At 40.3% G+C, this 15,737-nt stretch overlaps 1 protein-coding gene across 1 annotated transcript; it reads left to right on the top strand.

Annotated features, from left to right (window-relative positions):
- The first annotated feature begins 7,528 nt into the window (after positions 1-7,528).
- Positions 7,529-15,472, top strand: pycr1b (pyrroline-5-carboxylate reductase 1b). The gene is made up of 9 exons (XM_072384322.1): positions 7,529-7,668; positions 8,113-8,206; positions 10,022-10,092; positions 10,261-10,440; positions 10,597-10,704; positions 10,885-10,998; positions 12,213-12,305; positions 13,986-14,149; positions 14,407-15,472. Exons 2-9 carry the CDS (start codon positions 8,140-8,142, stop codon positions 14,582-14,584), a joined length of 975 nt encoding a protein of 324 aa, XP_072240423.1. The 5' UTR covers positions 7,529-7,668; positions 8,113-8,139; the 3' UTR covers positions 14,585-15,472.
- The last annotated feature ends 265 nt before the right edge of the window (positions 15,473-15,737 follow it).

Genomic DNA, 15,737 nt, shown 5'->3' with positions numbered 1-15,737 from the left:
TCTGTGGTTAAATTTGGGGTTTGTTGAAATAAACTGTGTTCATTAAATAACTTTCATTCCAGGTCATTGAAACGCTTTTTATAAACTGACACAAACTGATAAAGAGCCATCAGAAACCAAAGAAACTGATAAAGAAGCCCGACTCTGTGCTCCCTTTGATGGACTGGCGGCCCGTTCAGGTTGTAACCTGTCTGCAACATGTCAGCCTGGATAGGCTCCAGCCCTCATGGAACAGACTATACAGATGTCACAGCATTCTTATCCTCTAGATGAATTAATCAAATTTAATCGGGCAATGCTCAAATCTTATGTCCACCTCATGAGTTTGAAGGCATTAAAATCAAATGTCATTCAGTCTGCTTGTTGCTGTAGTTCATTAAATGGTAAGTGACTCCATGTGGTGAGTCACAGTTTGTGTGATGACGTGTGGAAGTTAAATGGGACTCAGTGTAAGGTTGACTGCACAGAGCCAAAAATTTCTTTTTAATCATCTCAACAGGTGTGAGGTCAGGACTCGATCAGTCATTCTGAGCACAACAGACTCAAACACACACAGACACACTATCTCGAGTCCTTGATCACTGAGTTTCAAGACAGTGTGATCCATCATCTCTGCACCTTCAGGCAGTGAGGGAGGAGACACAGACAGAGGTCTCTCACAGGAGTAAAACAGAAGAAAAGCTCTGATCTGCTCAGTCTTTCTCCTCCCCATAAGATTTTTCTCTTTCTCTGACTTCGTCTCCTCACATTTCTGTCTCACACATCACACCAGTCACCTCCTCCTCCTCATCTTTCCTCTCTGCTTTGGTCATATCAGTGAATCTTTTCTCCCATAATCTGGGCTCATTGGATGCGGTACAGTATACATCCTGCAATACTTTTTTTGTGCTCAGCAGCAAATCCAACACCAGCTGGCTGCTCTTCTCTCCAAATCTGTCTGAGACTAAGGAGGACGTCACTGTGGGACTTAGTGAATTAGTCTTTGTGTACAAGTCACTAATACGCACATACAGAGGAAGAAAATGGGCAGGTTTTGAAGTGGGTTTATGGACCTGGTGATGATTTTAGCAGCAACAAATAACTGAACAACACCTATCATAATTTGAATTGACAAGCTATTTGGAGGGAGCTCTTCTAGCTAATATTTCCAGAGTGAGATGTAACTCAGTGGAATATGACCGAAGCAACCCCAGTCTGTAGCTTTATGACGGCCTTCTTACTCGCTGCTCTTCTGCAGATCCCCATTTAGCAGCTGTTCCATGTTTAGCACTCATTTTCCCTCTCTGTCCCCACCGGGCTCTGCCTTAAACATAGCAGCGTATGAACTCACCAGACAGAGATGAGCTGCGACAGGTGTCTATCATGACTGTCCCCTCCTGATTTACCCACTGTGGGCACATGGAGGGACAGGAGACGACTGGTGTGCTGCTATGACTAATCTCTGATGGCACTTGTTGCTGATGTCAGCTTCCCCCTTGCAGCTCTTGACTCTTGGTTTTCTGAATCTTTAGTCCCTGTGGGTCTGAGTCTATGCCAGCTCCCCTCAACTGGATTCATGTAGGAGGCAATTCTGTATCAGACTGTCAAACCTTGATCATATCAAAGGTGACTTTGATTTGTGACCTGTTGCTGCTATGTGTGCAAACGGAGCGAAGAAGGAAGGAAAATCAGACATGAGGGGCAGAGGATTCGTCAGACATGTTTTTTAAGCTCAGTGAATTCGATTTGAAGGAGATTTGTGTAAAAAGTGTGATTTTTTTGGATGTTATTCTTCTGATCAGTTCGTGAAATGATTGTGATCCACTTTGGAACAGAGCTTTGGATCATTTTCTAAAATACTTCGACATTTGTTACTGCTTTGTTAAGTGTGAAATGACTGAGATGTGCATGTTTGGTTAGGTTTCGTACAGAGTCGCTGATCTCAGTGAAAATCTTTTTCTACGATTCTAATTAATAAAAACAAAGTTTGAGACCTGAGAATGTGACAATGTCAAGTCTTGTCTCTTAATTCAACGTGAACTCCCTTTAGTTTCTTTTCGCTCTGTAAAACGTATGAATGTAGCATTTAACTCATGAAAAGTGTTTTAAAAAACAACTTCCTGTAACTATGGCCTTGTGCAGTGATTCTCAACTGGTGGGTTTTTGCCTGGCCAAAGAAAAACAAATCAGCGGCGTCTTCTCATATATTTACACTCCTTAACAGCAGGTTGCGATAATGCCCTGTAATGCGAGTTGACATCTGCCATTTTACCCCATAGAAGAAGCTGATTGAGCAAGGCAAAATACAGACTATATCAGATATGAATTTTCTTATATTGAGGACAAAGGAGGACAAAAACCTCAGTGTTTTGTGCAGTGAGGTCAAAACTGACTCAGCTAAAGCCACATATTTTGAGTCTTTTTGAAACTGCATCTCAGTAGTTGGACTTTTTTATTTCATGTTTGTGCAAGAAAGCCCTGCTGAATTTGTTAAAAAAGGCTGAAGTTACTGAAGTGAAGAGTTTTGTTTTTAAAATGCAGCTAATGGAGCGTAAGAGGGGTGTTTTGGTTTAAATTCACACTTGTTAGCATACTGTGATATTCTACTATCTCAGGCATCATTGCAGTGTCTCTGGCCGCAGGTGGGAGAGACGTATGAACCCCCTGAGAAAGATTTCTTGTCCATATTGAATATGCACATCAAATCTCACTGAAGAAAACTACTTTCTTTCTCGTGCATTGCCTCTGGCCTGCTCTCAAACATGCACACACAAAGACGTCGACACCCCCCCGGTCCAATGTACAATGTACAGATTGTTCGAGATGAAGTTCAGAAAACAGATATGTGAACGATTGTTCAACAAACTAAAGGTACAAGAGGAATTTCTCTGACTTGTTGTGAATTTTGTTTGTAATTCTCCACATTTTTCAGCTCTTCAGTCTGAATTTGAACTTTTATCTTGGAAATGTAACTCCTGGCATGGTTGACAAATCCCAAAAGGAGGATAAAACTAAACCCACTGAGTTGTTTTAGGGACTTTTACAAGCTTGAGGTGCAACAAGAATTTACCTCAAATTTGATTATCTTTGAAGGACAAATATTAGGAGGGTCAGGGGGCTATTTCCTTTTGCACTTTTGGGCAACTCACAATTTGGATGATCCCCGGATCATCGAAGGTCTTTTAAGTTTTACAAGCTGACCTGTGATCTTCCTGCTTGAGTTGTTGCGTCTTCTCTTCAGCTTGTTCCTACAGATCCTCTTAAACTATGAGCTGACTCTCAACATCTTTATGTCTCATAAAGCACCCCGCTTTTATTTGCGTTGACTTTCACTTTAAAAAGATAATTTTGCTTTATTCTTTAGGGTAAACGGGGCTCACTGGTGATCAAACCTGTTTGGAAAGGTTACAACACGGTTTTTAAAAGGATCTTCTGTCTTACATCCTTAGTTTTGTTTGGCGTGTTCAGTTCTCAGGTGCTCAGGTCCCCATATGTTAAGTTAATGTTCGCTTCCTCATTTTATTTGGTCAGAGCTTTATTTCTTGTACGTCTGTTTCGTTGCTACCTCCAGTCCCTTTTGTTATATGTTGTTGTCACTCGATGCCCTCGGTAATCCACCTTTGCTCCTTGGCTTGCAGTCTCACCACCTGGCCTCTATCTCCCTGAGACTCTGGTTTCCACACGAGAACCTTTTTTTTTCTCAAAATCTACTTCCTCTTTTGAGCCAGTGCTTCGGTTTTTGGGTCCTGCATCCAACTGCAAATCTTTATAGGTTAAATCTACCCTGGAAATTATCATGCAGGTGCGAACAGGGAACATCTCTTTTGACCTTTATGGTTTGGGGCATACTAAGCAGAGATTCTTTAACCATTAAAACTAAAATAGCAGCAAAGATAGTCTTGCTGTTCATTTATGACACATTTTCCAAGAGTCTGAATCCTACATTTTCCATTCTAATAGGATTATACCTCCTCTGGTCCAACTGCCAGGTTCAAGCCTGAGCCGATAACACTCATGGCCTCCCTCTGGGGTTATTTCCTAAAATTTTACCAGCCAGAAGTACATTAATATACACCTGTTCATTAACAAGGTCGGCTAAATTTTAAATATATAATCAGTGAAGTATCCCTTTAAATAAAACCAAAATGACAGGATTTGGTCAGTCCATTAGAATTAGCCTGTAAACTGGCCGGATGGAGAAAGTGTGTTTACATCATAGAGATAAAAATGACAAACAATTCCGATGATACAGGCTCTTCTTTTTTCATTCATTTATCTTTTTAGTGATGATCTCTAACAAAACTGACTAAAGAATCTGAACAGCTGGTGCTTTCTGAGCTCATCCTCAGGCTTTGCATTCTGCTTTATATTTAGACACGAACATACGCAATTCCTCAGTCTGCATTCCACTGTGAAAATAAACTGAATGTGGTCCCTCAAAGGGGACATACCACTTCCTCTGTGGAGTGTAAATTTAGCCCAGCATGAGATGGTATAGCATGAGAAGCATCAAAAGAAGAGACAGACAGTTCGACCAGAGGAGGGTCAATCCTATTAAAATGTGTAAAGGAGAGATTTTTGCATCAAGCTGACAGTTACAGGCAAAGTTCATGGCTAATTCTGAGAATATGCATGGGTGAACTAACAAGGGATTGGGAGTAAAACTATATTCATGTTCCGAGGCTCATTAGCACACATTCCACTTTATTCCAAATTCTGTGAAATCTGAAGGGATAAAAAAGCACAGCTCTGCAGTCCCCTAACAGCATAACAATCCCTCATTTAAATTCAAATATTACAACTAGTTGTGTTGACCTACAATGTTTTGGTTATTCATGTTAAAACTTCAGGGTATTTTATTAATACTAAACATCAGTGTGGTACCATACATGTTTTAGTTGGCTTGCAAATTCAACAATCACACAAAAAAGAGGATAGCTTGTACTGTATTACAAAAATTGCCCTGATGTATAGAGCAGTTGTACGTTTTTTATTGGATGAACATGGTTTAACACGTGGAAAATTTCTTCTTAAGGTATCTGTTAAAGGTAAAAAAAATGCTTTTTCGTTGGGTAATTCTCATAATGTGGCCAAAAGAGTAAAGTAACCTGAGGGAAACAACAAATTCATTATCAGGGAAACATAGTTAAAGCATGAAAGCTTTTTTAAAGTTCACCTGCATGTTACACAACCCCATTTTCAAAGGTTGTGATACAACACAAAGCAAAACGCCGTGATGTGCAAATCTTATCAACCAAAACTTTATCCACAGTAGAACCTGTGAACAAAGTGAGAGATTCCGCTGTGAAAAAGATGAGCTGATCTTGAATTTAATGGCAGAAACATGTCTCAGAATAAGTGGGACGAGGGCAAAGAAAGGCTGGAAGAGTGGGTGGAACAGCTGGAGGTTCATGTTGCAACTAACTGGGTTAATTAGCAACATGTCAGAAACACGACTGTTGCTCCTTGGAGAGGCAGAGTCTGTCAAAAGTAAAGATGGGCAGCAATCTGCAAAAGAATACAAATTGTTTCAGAATAATGTTTCTAAATTTAGAACTCACGAGACTTTGGATATTCCATCATCTACAGAACATAATATAAACATTTTCAAAGAACTTGGAGACATCTCTGTGTTTAAGGGACATGGCTGAAAATCTGTTCTGTTAGCATTAAAAACTAACATGATTCTGTCCTGGAAATCCCTGCAAGGTCTCAGAAACACTTCCAGAAATCACTGTCTGTGAACATATTTACCATCCACAGATGCAGGTTAAAGCTCTGTCATGCAAAGAAGAACCCATATGTGAACATGATCCAGAAACACTGCTGTGGATTAAAGCTCATTTTAATGGGCTGTGGCGAAGTGGAAAACTGTTCTGCAGATCAAATGGATCAAAATTTGAAATTTCTTTGTTGAAATCATGGATGCTGAAAGGTATATACAGGTTTTAGAGAAACAAATGCTCCCATCCAGTCTTTTTCAGGGAAGGTCTTGTATATTTCAGCAAGACAATATCAAACCAAAAATTGCCTCTATTACAACAACATGGCTTCATAGCAGAAGAGCGCTGGTGCTGGACTGATCTGCTAATATTTGGAGCATCATTAAACACAAAATACAACAAAGAAGACCCAGGACTGCTGAGCAGCTATCAGACAAGCATGGGACAACGTTCCTCTCTCAAAGGTCCAGCAGCTGTGAAACTACACACTATGGTTTGGTTGTTGCCAAAAGGATTATTTTAAACCACTGGAGAAGTGATGTGGTGTCTTCTTACAAGGCCTGGCTTTCAGAAGTCACCTGTCTTTTGCATATAGAAAGGATTCGATCCAATGTTTCTCTCAATATGGCAGCATTTGACAAGAAGTGGCAACCATTTTTATTGCATTTGTCAATCAATGTCTAACAACTGTAGGCTCTCCTTGTTTAATCTTTTTGTTAACGTAATCATTTGACTTTATTGACTGCTGGTGCTATGTATATTTATTTTACGGAACTATACTGTTCTTTATGTATGTGTGTATAGGCAGGGTTTTGTTTTTGTTTGTTTTTTTCTGCCCTTTTATGTCTTTATTTGTATTGTATATTTATTTTGAAACTTTGAAAAATCCATAGATAAAATATTTTTAAAATATTTTTTTCTAAAAAGGTCCAGCAGCTGGTCTCTTCAGTTCCCAGATGTTTACAGATGTTGTTAAAAGAAGAGGGGATGCTACACAATGATAAACATGGACCTATCCCTGCTTTATTGAGTTGTGTTGCTGCCATCAAATTCAAGATCAGCTCATCGAAATAGCAAAATGTCTCACTCACTTCTGATGCTTTCTATGTTTCACTGTGAATAAAATATTGGTTCATGTATGGGTTGTAAATTGAACCTGCAAAGTAACTATTGATACCAGCTGCTGAGTAAATATAGTGTTGAAAAGATGATCATTGGTCACACATGATGGAAATACTCTGCCTGTGAACATGCATAGGATACAAGCTTTTTAAAATCTGAAGTTGAATAGAGTTGAATGTCAAACCCAGGACAGCCACCACCATAAATTATTAACTCTTTGATGATTGATCAATATTTCGTTTACATGACTTGGTTCTTTTAACTCTTCCTTATTTTTCACTATATTCTTTGCATTTGTTTGTGTTCACTCAAGATCTCAGTGGATCAGTGCTTATGAAGATGATAAGAAAAATAAATGAGTGTGTTTTGTGTGTATCAAAGTAAACACACAGTACTATACTAGTTCTGTACACACAGTTAAGGTCGGGAGGTTTGTGCTAAGTCAGTCAGTCATGGTCTGAACTAGATTTTTACAATTTAATGCATTGCTTAGTATAAATATGACCTACTTTCCAACTCACGGGTCTTATACTTGACCTAAATTGTCCCCTTGAAGCCGAATCGCGCTGAAACTCAGAGAATGATGCAACTGGGCGTGGCGAACACAAAGCCCCGCCTATATTTCATAATATAGTTTGTCATTGGTCAATGACTTAGCTCATCGCTGATGTGATTGGTTGGTTTCCATGTCTATTACTACAACACTGCACATGGGGTTAAGTAAAAGGAAAGCCACGTTGACACAAGAGGTGTTTTTTCTGTTTTTTTCTGACCATTGGGACTAACCTTCCCGTCGACAACTTTGTGTCAAAGAAGGAACTTCAGCTCTAACATCTAGGCTAAGGTATGTATGTTTGTTTGATCTGGATTTGTCATTTATTTATCAAAACTAGCTAACAAAGCAGCTAGCCGACCACAGGCGGAGGCATCAATCTGTTAGCAAATGTTATAACATCCTGAAAAGCTTAAACTATTTCAGTTATCGAACAAGTATCAGAATGCATTAAAAAGTTACTTGAGCTATGAAATACAATTAAAATGCTGGTATCGTTTAACTTTACATTTAAGATGTGAACAAGTAGAGATTAGCTCACACTGAAAAAGAAGCTGCAATAAAAAGAGATTTTTCTTCATTAATCTCATCCCGTGGATCAGCTCCAGGATAGTTACCATGTTCCCAAAGCCTGTTTCTTTTATTCTAATGGTGAAATGGGAAGGGCATGTCACATATTAAAGGGTTTGTTGCTACCGTTTTGTTAAATTTGACATGAATGTGTGTTTTGAACAGGTCAGAAACGCCACATCATCTGGCAGGATGAGTGTTGGATTCATTGGAGCAGGCCAGCTGGCTCATGCGCTGGTGAAGGGTTTCACTGCTGCAGGTGAGATGTGCAAAACATGAAATCATTCAGATTGTGCACTCATTTCAGTGGTTTCCTCTCTTTAGCTATTTGATATCTCAGATTCATAGATAACTGGAAGCAGGACCTTTCACTGGGCCAAGCCTCCATTTAAGGTTTAAACTCCTCCCTTGCTGCTCTTCATCTCTTCTCTCCGGCTCCCACTCTGGCAAAGAGTTTTGTGGAGCTTCTTTACCTGCTCAGCATCGGAGCTTCTCACCACTATCACCAGATTCAGGTCGGGTGTATTTTAAGAAAATGTTGGCGTTGGTTGCGTATGCGCTAACTGATTTGGAGTCTGTGGTCCTGTTCATCCCTTTTGGGTCAGCTGCTCCGAAGCTTTCGATTCAAATGTGTGGATAACAGCGATTCTCCAGCATAGTGAATTCCCCCAAACAAGCGTTGATGTTGTTCTTCTGCTTCTCGGCTTTATCTGTTTTGTTTATGTTTCATTCTGGAGGGAGATTAATCCAGGCTCATGTGTAGTCTGTGTGATTACAGCGTTTGGGCTGCTCGCAGTCACCCTCCGAGGGATCCCTTGGATCTCACATCAGACGGGCCTCAGGTCTCACACATGAGCAGAAGCTGTTAACACTTCCAGGGAAGCTTTTATTGTTCTGTAAGCTGATGTCGGCTCATGTGACCTTCATGTTCTGCTCCAGCCAGCGCATGAACACACGCTTAAAAGACACGAACTGTCTTCCCTTCAGAAAATGATAATCGTGAATCTGTGAGCATTATTTCTTGTTTTGGAAGTTCTCATCGTTATTGATCAGCCAGTATTATCTGGCAAATTGAGTCATTTTAATTTATCGTTTGAAATTAGGGCTGGGTGAGGTGGCCTGAAAATAAACTCAGATATGAATATATAATAAATGCAGAGCCTCATCATCACTGATAAAATGCAAACTCATGCACAGCTGCATGGTTGAGCTAAGGGATCCGTTGCATTGGGGTAAAATGACACTTCTTCCAACTCTAGTGATCTTTTCACATGTACAGTTGTACAAGTGAGCCGCGGCAACTTCAGCAAAACGCGTAAGACTTTGCAGCACATACCTGGCGCCCAACGTTTGCAGCATGTGGATAAATCCCGACTATTCGCGACATAAATGGAGAGAATATCTTTAGCAATATGAATGGCGTCTGCATCTATAATCTCTTTCCACTGGGTCCCGTCTTGTCATACGAGATACACGGAAAATGATTCCACTAACATTACCTGCTTTGTAGCAGTCGTGATTTTTTGCTTCTCATAGTCACGACACTTCTCCGGGCTTGATGAGTCGTCCTGCTGGCGTTAGCTGCAATAACCTTTGAATTAACTTTGCAATGGAGTGTGGTTCGTTCCAGGTCGGACTGGAAAGCCAAACTAGTTCCAAACAACAGAAGAAACTGCCTTTTTTTCTTTTTTCCTTTGGAGCAAACCTTTCCTTGCATGCTGCCGCGTTGTTGTTTGTGTCCCTGTGGGAAGTAAAAGCAGAGGGGAGGGCAACACCTGAACTACGGAAGTCCAGAGGGAGCGGGAGCAGTGCAAGTTACAGAGAAAAACAAGGTCAACTTGATCGATTAAAATCTCTTTCTTTTCTTTTCTTTTGCCGAGCCCTACTTAAAAGTGTGTAAATCGATCTGGAAATGAGGTGAAAAATAAAATGACCTGTCAAGCTATTTAGAGCAAATGGTGACCAACGATGATTGTTGGTGGATGGACTGGAGCTCCTTTAACTTCTCTATGTACTTCATGCCCATTGTTACACGTACTCGTTCATTTATTTTTCTTCTTGTCTTCCTCACCAGGGGTGATTGCTGCAAACCGGATTACTGCCAGCTCCCCAGACACAGACCTGCCCACGGTGACGGGGCTGAGGGTGAGGAGCTACGTTTCTGCTTGGTTTTGCGGTGTTTGGAGATGGGAGAGATTGGAATGAGTGTGGATTTGTTTAAGAGATTCCTGTAGACGCAGGCTGCTGTAAAAACACCCGTTTGCCTCCTTCCCTCTGACCTCTAAGCATCACATATTTCTTGTTTTCCTGTAGAAAATGGGGGTGAATCTGACAACCAGCAACAAAGAGGCCGTCAACAAGAGTGATGTGCTCTTTTTGGCTGTGAAGCCCCACATTATCCCCTTTGTTCTGGATGAAATCGGGCCAGACATTGAGGACCGTCATCTCATAGTCTCCTGTGCAGCAGGTGTTACCATCAGCTCCATAGAGAAGGTAATCCTCACCCTCACTGATGTAACAATATAATTGTTGTTCAAGGCTTTTATAAGCGCCATTATTTCCCCATATCATTGCTTTCTCAAATGAAGTTAAATCAAGCTGTGAGTTGCTGTCTCTTACTTACTTGTCCCACATTTTGTAATTTTGCAGAAGCTGCTTCAGCACCGTGCCTCTCCCAAAGTCATGAGGTGCATGACAAACACTCCTGTGGTGGTGAGAGAAGGAGCTACCGTGTACGCCACTGGGACACATGCAGAGGTAAAGCGGGGGAATGGAGGGACACAAAAACACACATTCTGAATGGCTTTGATAGAGTGGAGGGGTGGTGTGTATGTAGATAACGGGATAGGTTGTGAAGATGATACGACATAAGTGAAGCTGAACAGGAGATTTCTGCTTTTTAATTGATTTTTCATCTGCCTTTTGTGGTTCTTTAAGGTGGAAGATGGCAAGTTACTGGAGCAGCTGATGGCCAGTGTAGGTTTCTGTACGGAGGTGGAGGAGGACCTCATTGATGCCGTCACTGGGCTGAGTGGCAGCGGACCCGCCTATGTGTGTAACATCTTTTGTTTTTTCCTAGAATGCTGTGGCTCTGTTTGTCATTTAAAGTGTTTTTTTTAAGTGTTACATTCACAGTGCTGCAGGCCTGGCGTGGAAAATAATCAGTGAAATTCTTCATACTGAAATAGACCGGATTGAGTCTGCTGCATAGGTGGAAATTACAACAAGATGTCAAAGGATATGTTGAAATTTACCCATCGTTGAGCCTTTACATACTTTCTTTCATAATTTCTACACACGGAGAGCTACTGAGACTGATCTGATATTTTTTTATTTTCTTGTTTAAGTAAAAAATAGCTGGATGAATCTTTTTGAAGTATCAGGTCACAACAGGATATTATAACAGTTAAATGATGCGGGTGGACGTTGTGCATCATCACTTATGATACGTTTACATACGAGTTGAGCTTCAGTTACAGCCCGACCTGTTTTTACCTCCAGTGGACCTGGTAGACTTTCCAAAGTGGGTGTAATAACGAGGAAGGAAGAATACCTCAAATTTCTTCAGTATAACCACAGACCATCAGTTAGACGGCTAAAAGTTGGAAACAGATGAATGTTCCAGCAGGATAATGACCCAAAACTGGCTCAACACAACATTAAGAATCAGATTTGTGTCAGACAATAAACACCTCGGAAATTAAACTAAAGCATCTTATGAAAATTAAACTTTTCCAGGAACATTCAACCCAGCATTTGAAGCCTGTTTGTGTGGCTTTTCTTACCCTGCAATTCAAGAACATAAATTCTGTTAAAGATGTGAGCTGCAGAATCATTCTGCCACAGGGAAAAATGTTAAAAAGCCCTGTTTTCAGGCTTAAGTAGAAATGTGAAGGCAGAAGCAGATGAATGAATTTTATTTCTCTATTTAAAGATTCTATTAGAAAACATGAGGGACGCCAGCAGCGGTAATGACTTGCGTTACCGTCCGCTTATTTCCAAATCTCAGACCCTCCTGCTTTAAGCAAATTGAGCACATTAAGAGTAAAAGTGTCGTTGGGTTTTTATCTGCTGCTTGCATAAGATGTGTCATTTTTACATGCATTTGAGTTGTTTTTCCCTTTTTACTGCACGTTTCCCTTAAAGAAGCAGGTAACTTTTCAGCATGGTATTGTACAAGGTGAAGGGGACAAAACGGATGAAACTGAAGCAGAAACGAACTTGAGGAAGGCTTGAATGAGACCAAACTTTGTGTTTTTAAACAGGCGTTCACAGCCCTGGATGCTCTTGCAGATGGAGGAGTGAAGATGGGTCTGCCCAGGAGACTCGCTGTCAGGCTTGGAGCTCAGGCCCTACTGGTCAGTTATGCTTTGTGTGTCTTTTGTGGTGTTGCCTGTAATCTTGGGTCTTATTGATCTGCTGCTGTGTGCAAGTTAGGAGGCAAACAATATTAAGGTCACGCATCCCAACAGTTCATAGATCTGATAATGTCTGACTATTGTTCAGAAAAATCTTGAAACTCCAAACAAACACCTACAGCACACTCTATTGGAATCCCATTTTAATCAGTATTGATTAAGAAATGATTAGATTAAAAGATTAGCCGATTAAATAAATGAAGAAATATGGCAATTGGATCAATTAACAGACCTTTAAAATACATCCTGTTAAATCAAATAAATGTAAAAATGTTTTTTTTTTAATGACACAAAAAATCTTTTTATTTTAATTTCACTTTACTTTGATTTTATAAAATTACATGTACTTATTTCAGGGCCTTTCATTTTTACTGATACATTGAATTATTTAATTCAAAGTAAGGGACAGGGTCATTTAATCTGAGTCAATAATGTTTTAAAGACAAAAACTTCCATAAACAACATATTTATCACCTAATTTCTCCCCAGTACTGCTGTGCAGATGTTTTATATATATTTAGAGATGGATAGATAGACGTATATCTTCCGGTCAGAGAGGGTTATTAAGGTGCCAGAGACCTTAAAGTGAATGTCTTGTTGACTTCATTAAAACTTTAAATTTTCATTTGCATATTCATAAACAAACGTTCTTTATTCTACTCATTAATGACACATTCTTTTTGTACACACATTTATTATTTATTCTAACTGGGAAACGTGGGAATAGGTAGCGGTGTTGCTTCTTCTGACTCTGATAGATGGAATAAATGGAAATAAATTGAGCTTTGACATAAATATTTAATCTGAAAATGACCTGAAATTGATAAAAGCTCCATTGGGGGGGGGGGGGGGGGGGGGTAAATGATGTGATTAATTACATCAGTTGTACGTTTTTAACTGTATGTGATTTATTTACCTCATAGTTAATTTAATTATGTCTGTTTGTGATTTATGGATTAAAAACAAAAAGGTAAGGATGGGTTTCTGGTCTTTCTGCAGGTTTTATGTCAGTTTTTTATCATTTACTTATTTACTTTAGTTGTTTTCACTATAAAACACAGATATTCTTAGTTTTTCTGTCATGACTGCTGCTTCAGGCTCTTTTCTCGATGTGTCCAGTTTCTTCCTTATTTATAAATTTGTTTTGCCCTTTTTTGGGTGTCTGTCTTCCTCCTTTGGAAGGCTTTCCAGACGGTATTATAGGTGAGATCCAGCACTAACAGTCTTGTTTTGGCGTCTCCTCGTCTTTGCACATTAGTCTGCAGGGAAGCGTCATGTTTACGCATCAAACACCAGCATGCTGCTTATCATATCTTTATCTGAACATTCAGAAATATTCTTAAATCCAACCATCCATCCATTTTCTATACCCACTTAATCCATCGGTCGGGTCGTGGGGGGGCTGCAGCCTATCCCAGCGGTCATCAGGCGAGAGGCATGTTCTTAAATGATTATGCTGTTAGATTTGCATAATAATATCAAAATAAACACGTAAAAGACATAAAACTATGACATAAAGCTCAGTATCTCTGTCGCTGAAAGTGGAAGTTGTATAAATCAAGGCTTTTGTAAAAGAAAAAGGTTGATTCCCTGAAATTGAAAGTTGCTGTTTCTCCTCAGGGAGCAGCCAAGATGCTGCTGGACTCGGAGCAGCACCCCGGTCAGCTGAAGGACAATGTGTGCTCACCAGGGGGCGCCACCATCCACGCCCTGCACTTCCTGGAGAGCGGCGGCTTCCGCAGCCTCCTCATCAACGCTGTGGAGGCTTCATGCATCAGGACAAAGTGAGACTGCAGCATGTGGAAATGGAAAATTTAACATTTACAACCAAGTTTCTGACATTTGACCCCGACTTTCAGCTCACCAGCAGCTGAGTGTTATTTTTTTAAGTAAATAAATTGTCATTAATTAGCTGATCCTGTCAGAGTATCACTTTCCTTATTCTACATTTGGAGTGTTTGTGCTGCTTTTGTGCTTTATAGTTGTAAAGGTGAAGGAAAATTGACACATTGAGGGTATTTTTCTTGTCCTCGTCTCACAGGGAGCTGCAGTCTCTGGCGGACCAGGAGCGCATCTCTCCAGCAGCCATTAAGAAAACCACGCTGGACAAAGTGTTGCAGCAGCCTGGCGTCACGGTCAGCGGAGTCGGTAATGGGAACGGCAAATCGGGCCTCAGCCTGTTCAACAATCGCAGCTCTGGGGTCAAAAAGAAGAACTGAGAACAAACATGTTACAGGTTTAAGAGCACCAATGTGCACACAAGTGGACTTCAATACATCCTTTACAGCTATACAACCACAGAATTAAAAAGTGGACTCAGGACTGCTTAAAAATCACATCCAAAGTGTGGATTGTGGACCTGGTGGTGACATCACGGCATTACAGCTGTACTCTGCACGAGCTCCGAGTTGTAGCCTTATGTTTGAAGCAGGATCACCATCCAGATACACACCGAAGAGCAGAAGTGCGTTTCCAATCTGTCTGCATGTGTTTGGGCTGTTAAACGGTAACGACCCAGCGGGCCATCATGTGACCTTGGTACACATCAGGCAGCAGATGGCTGCTGGGAAATCAGGCTGCCTTCATCGTTTGTCTTTAAAAAGTCGAAGTCCCGCTACACATCATAATTAACCCTCTTTCTCTGTGCTAATTAGTATTGTTAATTTGACAGTATCTTACTGTTAAATATGGAATAACTTTTCTGTTTGTTTTCTTTGTCACGTTTAATTTCTGTGGTTTTTCAGGACATTAAGGATTTTGTGCCTTTGACCATGTGACACAGAACTTTTTTTTTTAATTTTTTTGTCCCATACAGGCAAGTTCTGGCTTTAATCCACCTTTTTATATGTTTGAAAACCCAAAGGCACTTTTGATATTGCCTCTAATTATTAAGTGTGATGTAATTATTTGGAAGTGCTTAAACAAAGTTTAGATTTTTTTATGTAAAGGCCTCATGCTGGTTATCAGTCCGTCCTAACTGTGCATTAAGTGTTGTCCTTTATACTTTAATCTGCATTAAGCTACATATTATGTATTGTTTTCCTCAACACATCAGCCATTGAACGGGTATGCGTGTCAAAACGTTAACATTAAAGAAGCAGAATCTATATTTTGGTTTAATTTTTTTACTTTAAAACCGTTTCTTTTGGTTTCAGCCCATCAGTGTGAATGCAGTCTGGCCCCCAGATGGTGCTCTTTGATCAGTGTGACTCTTTTATGCGTGCCTACAAGGATCAGATTAGCCTCTCCATATTGCTGCCAGCTCAGAGTGACCTTTAAATTGACCTTTAACATTGCATTACACGTAACTACACCTCCTCGGTTGTTGGTAAATAGCATTAGCTGTGCAGCTACGATCCAAAGCTCTCTGGT

Source organism: Leuresthes tenuis, unplaced genomic scaffold, assembly GCF_036924035.1.
Source record: "Leuresthes tenuis unplaced genomic scaffold, fLeuTen1.0.hap1 SCAF_4, whole genome shotgun sequence".
Classification (NCBI taxonomy): domain Eukaryota; kingdom Metazoa; phylum Chordata; class Actinopteri; order Atheriniformes; family Atherinopsidae; genus Leuresthes; species Leuresthes tenuis.
This window is presented reverse-complemented; position numbering and strand designations above follow the sequence as displayed.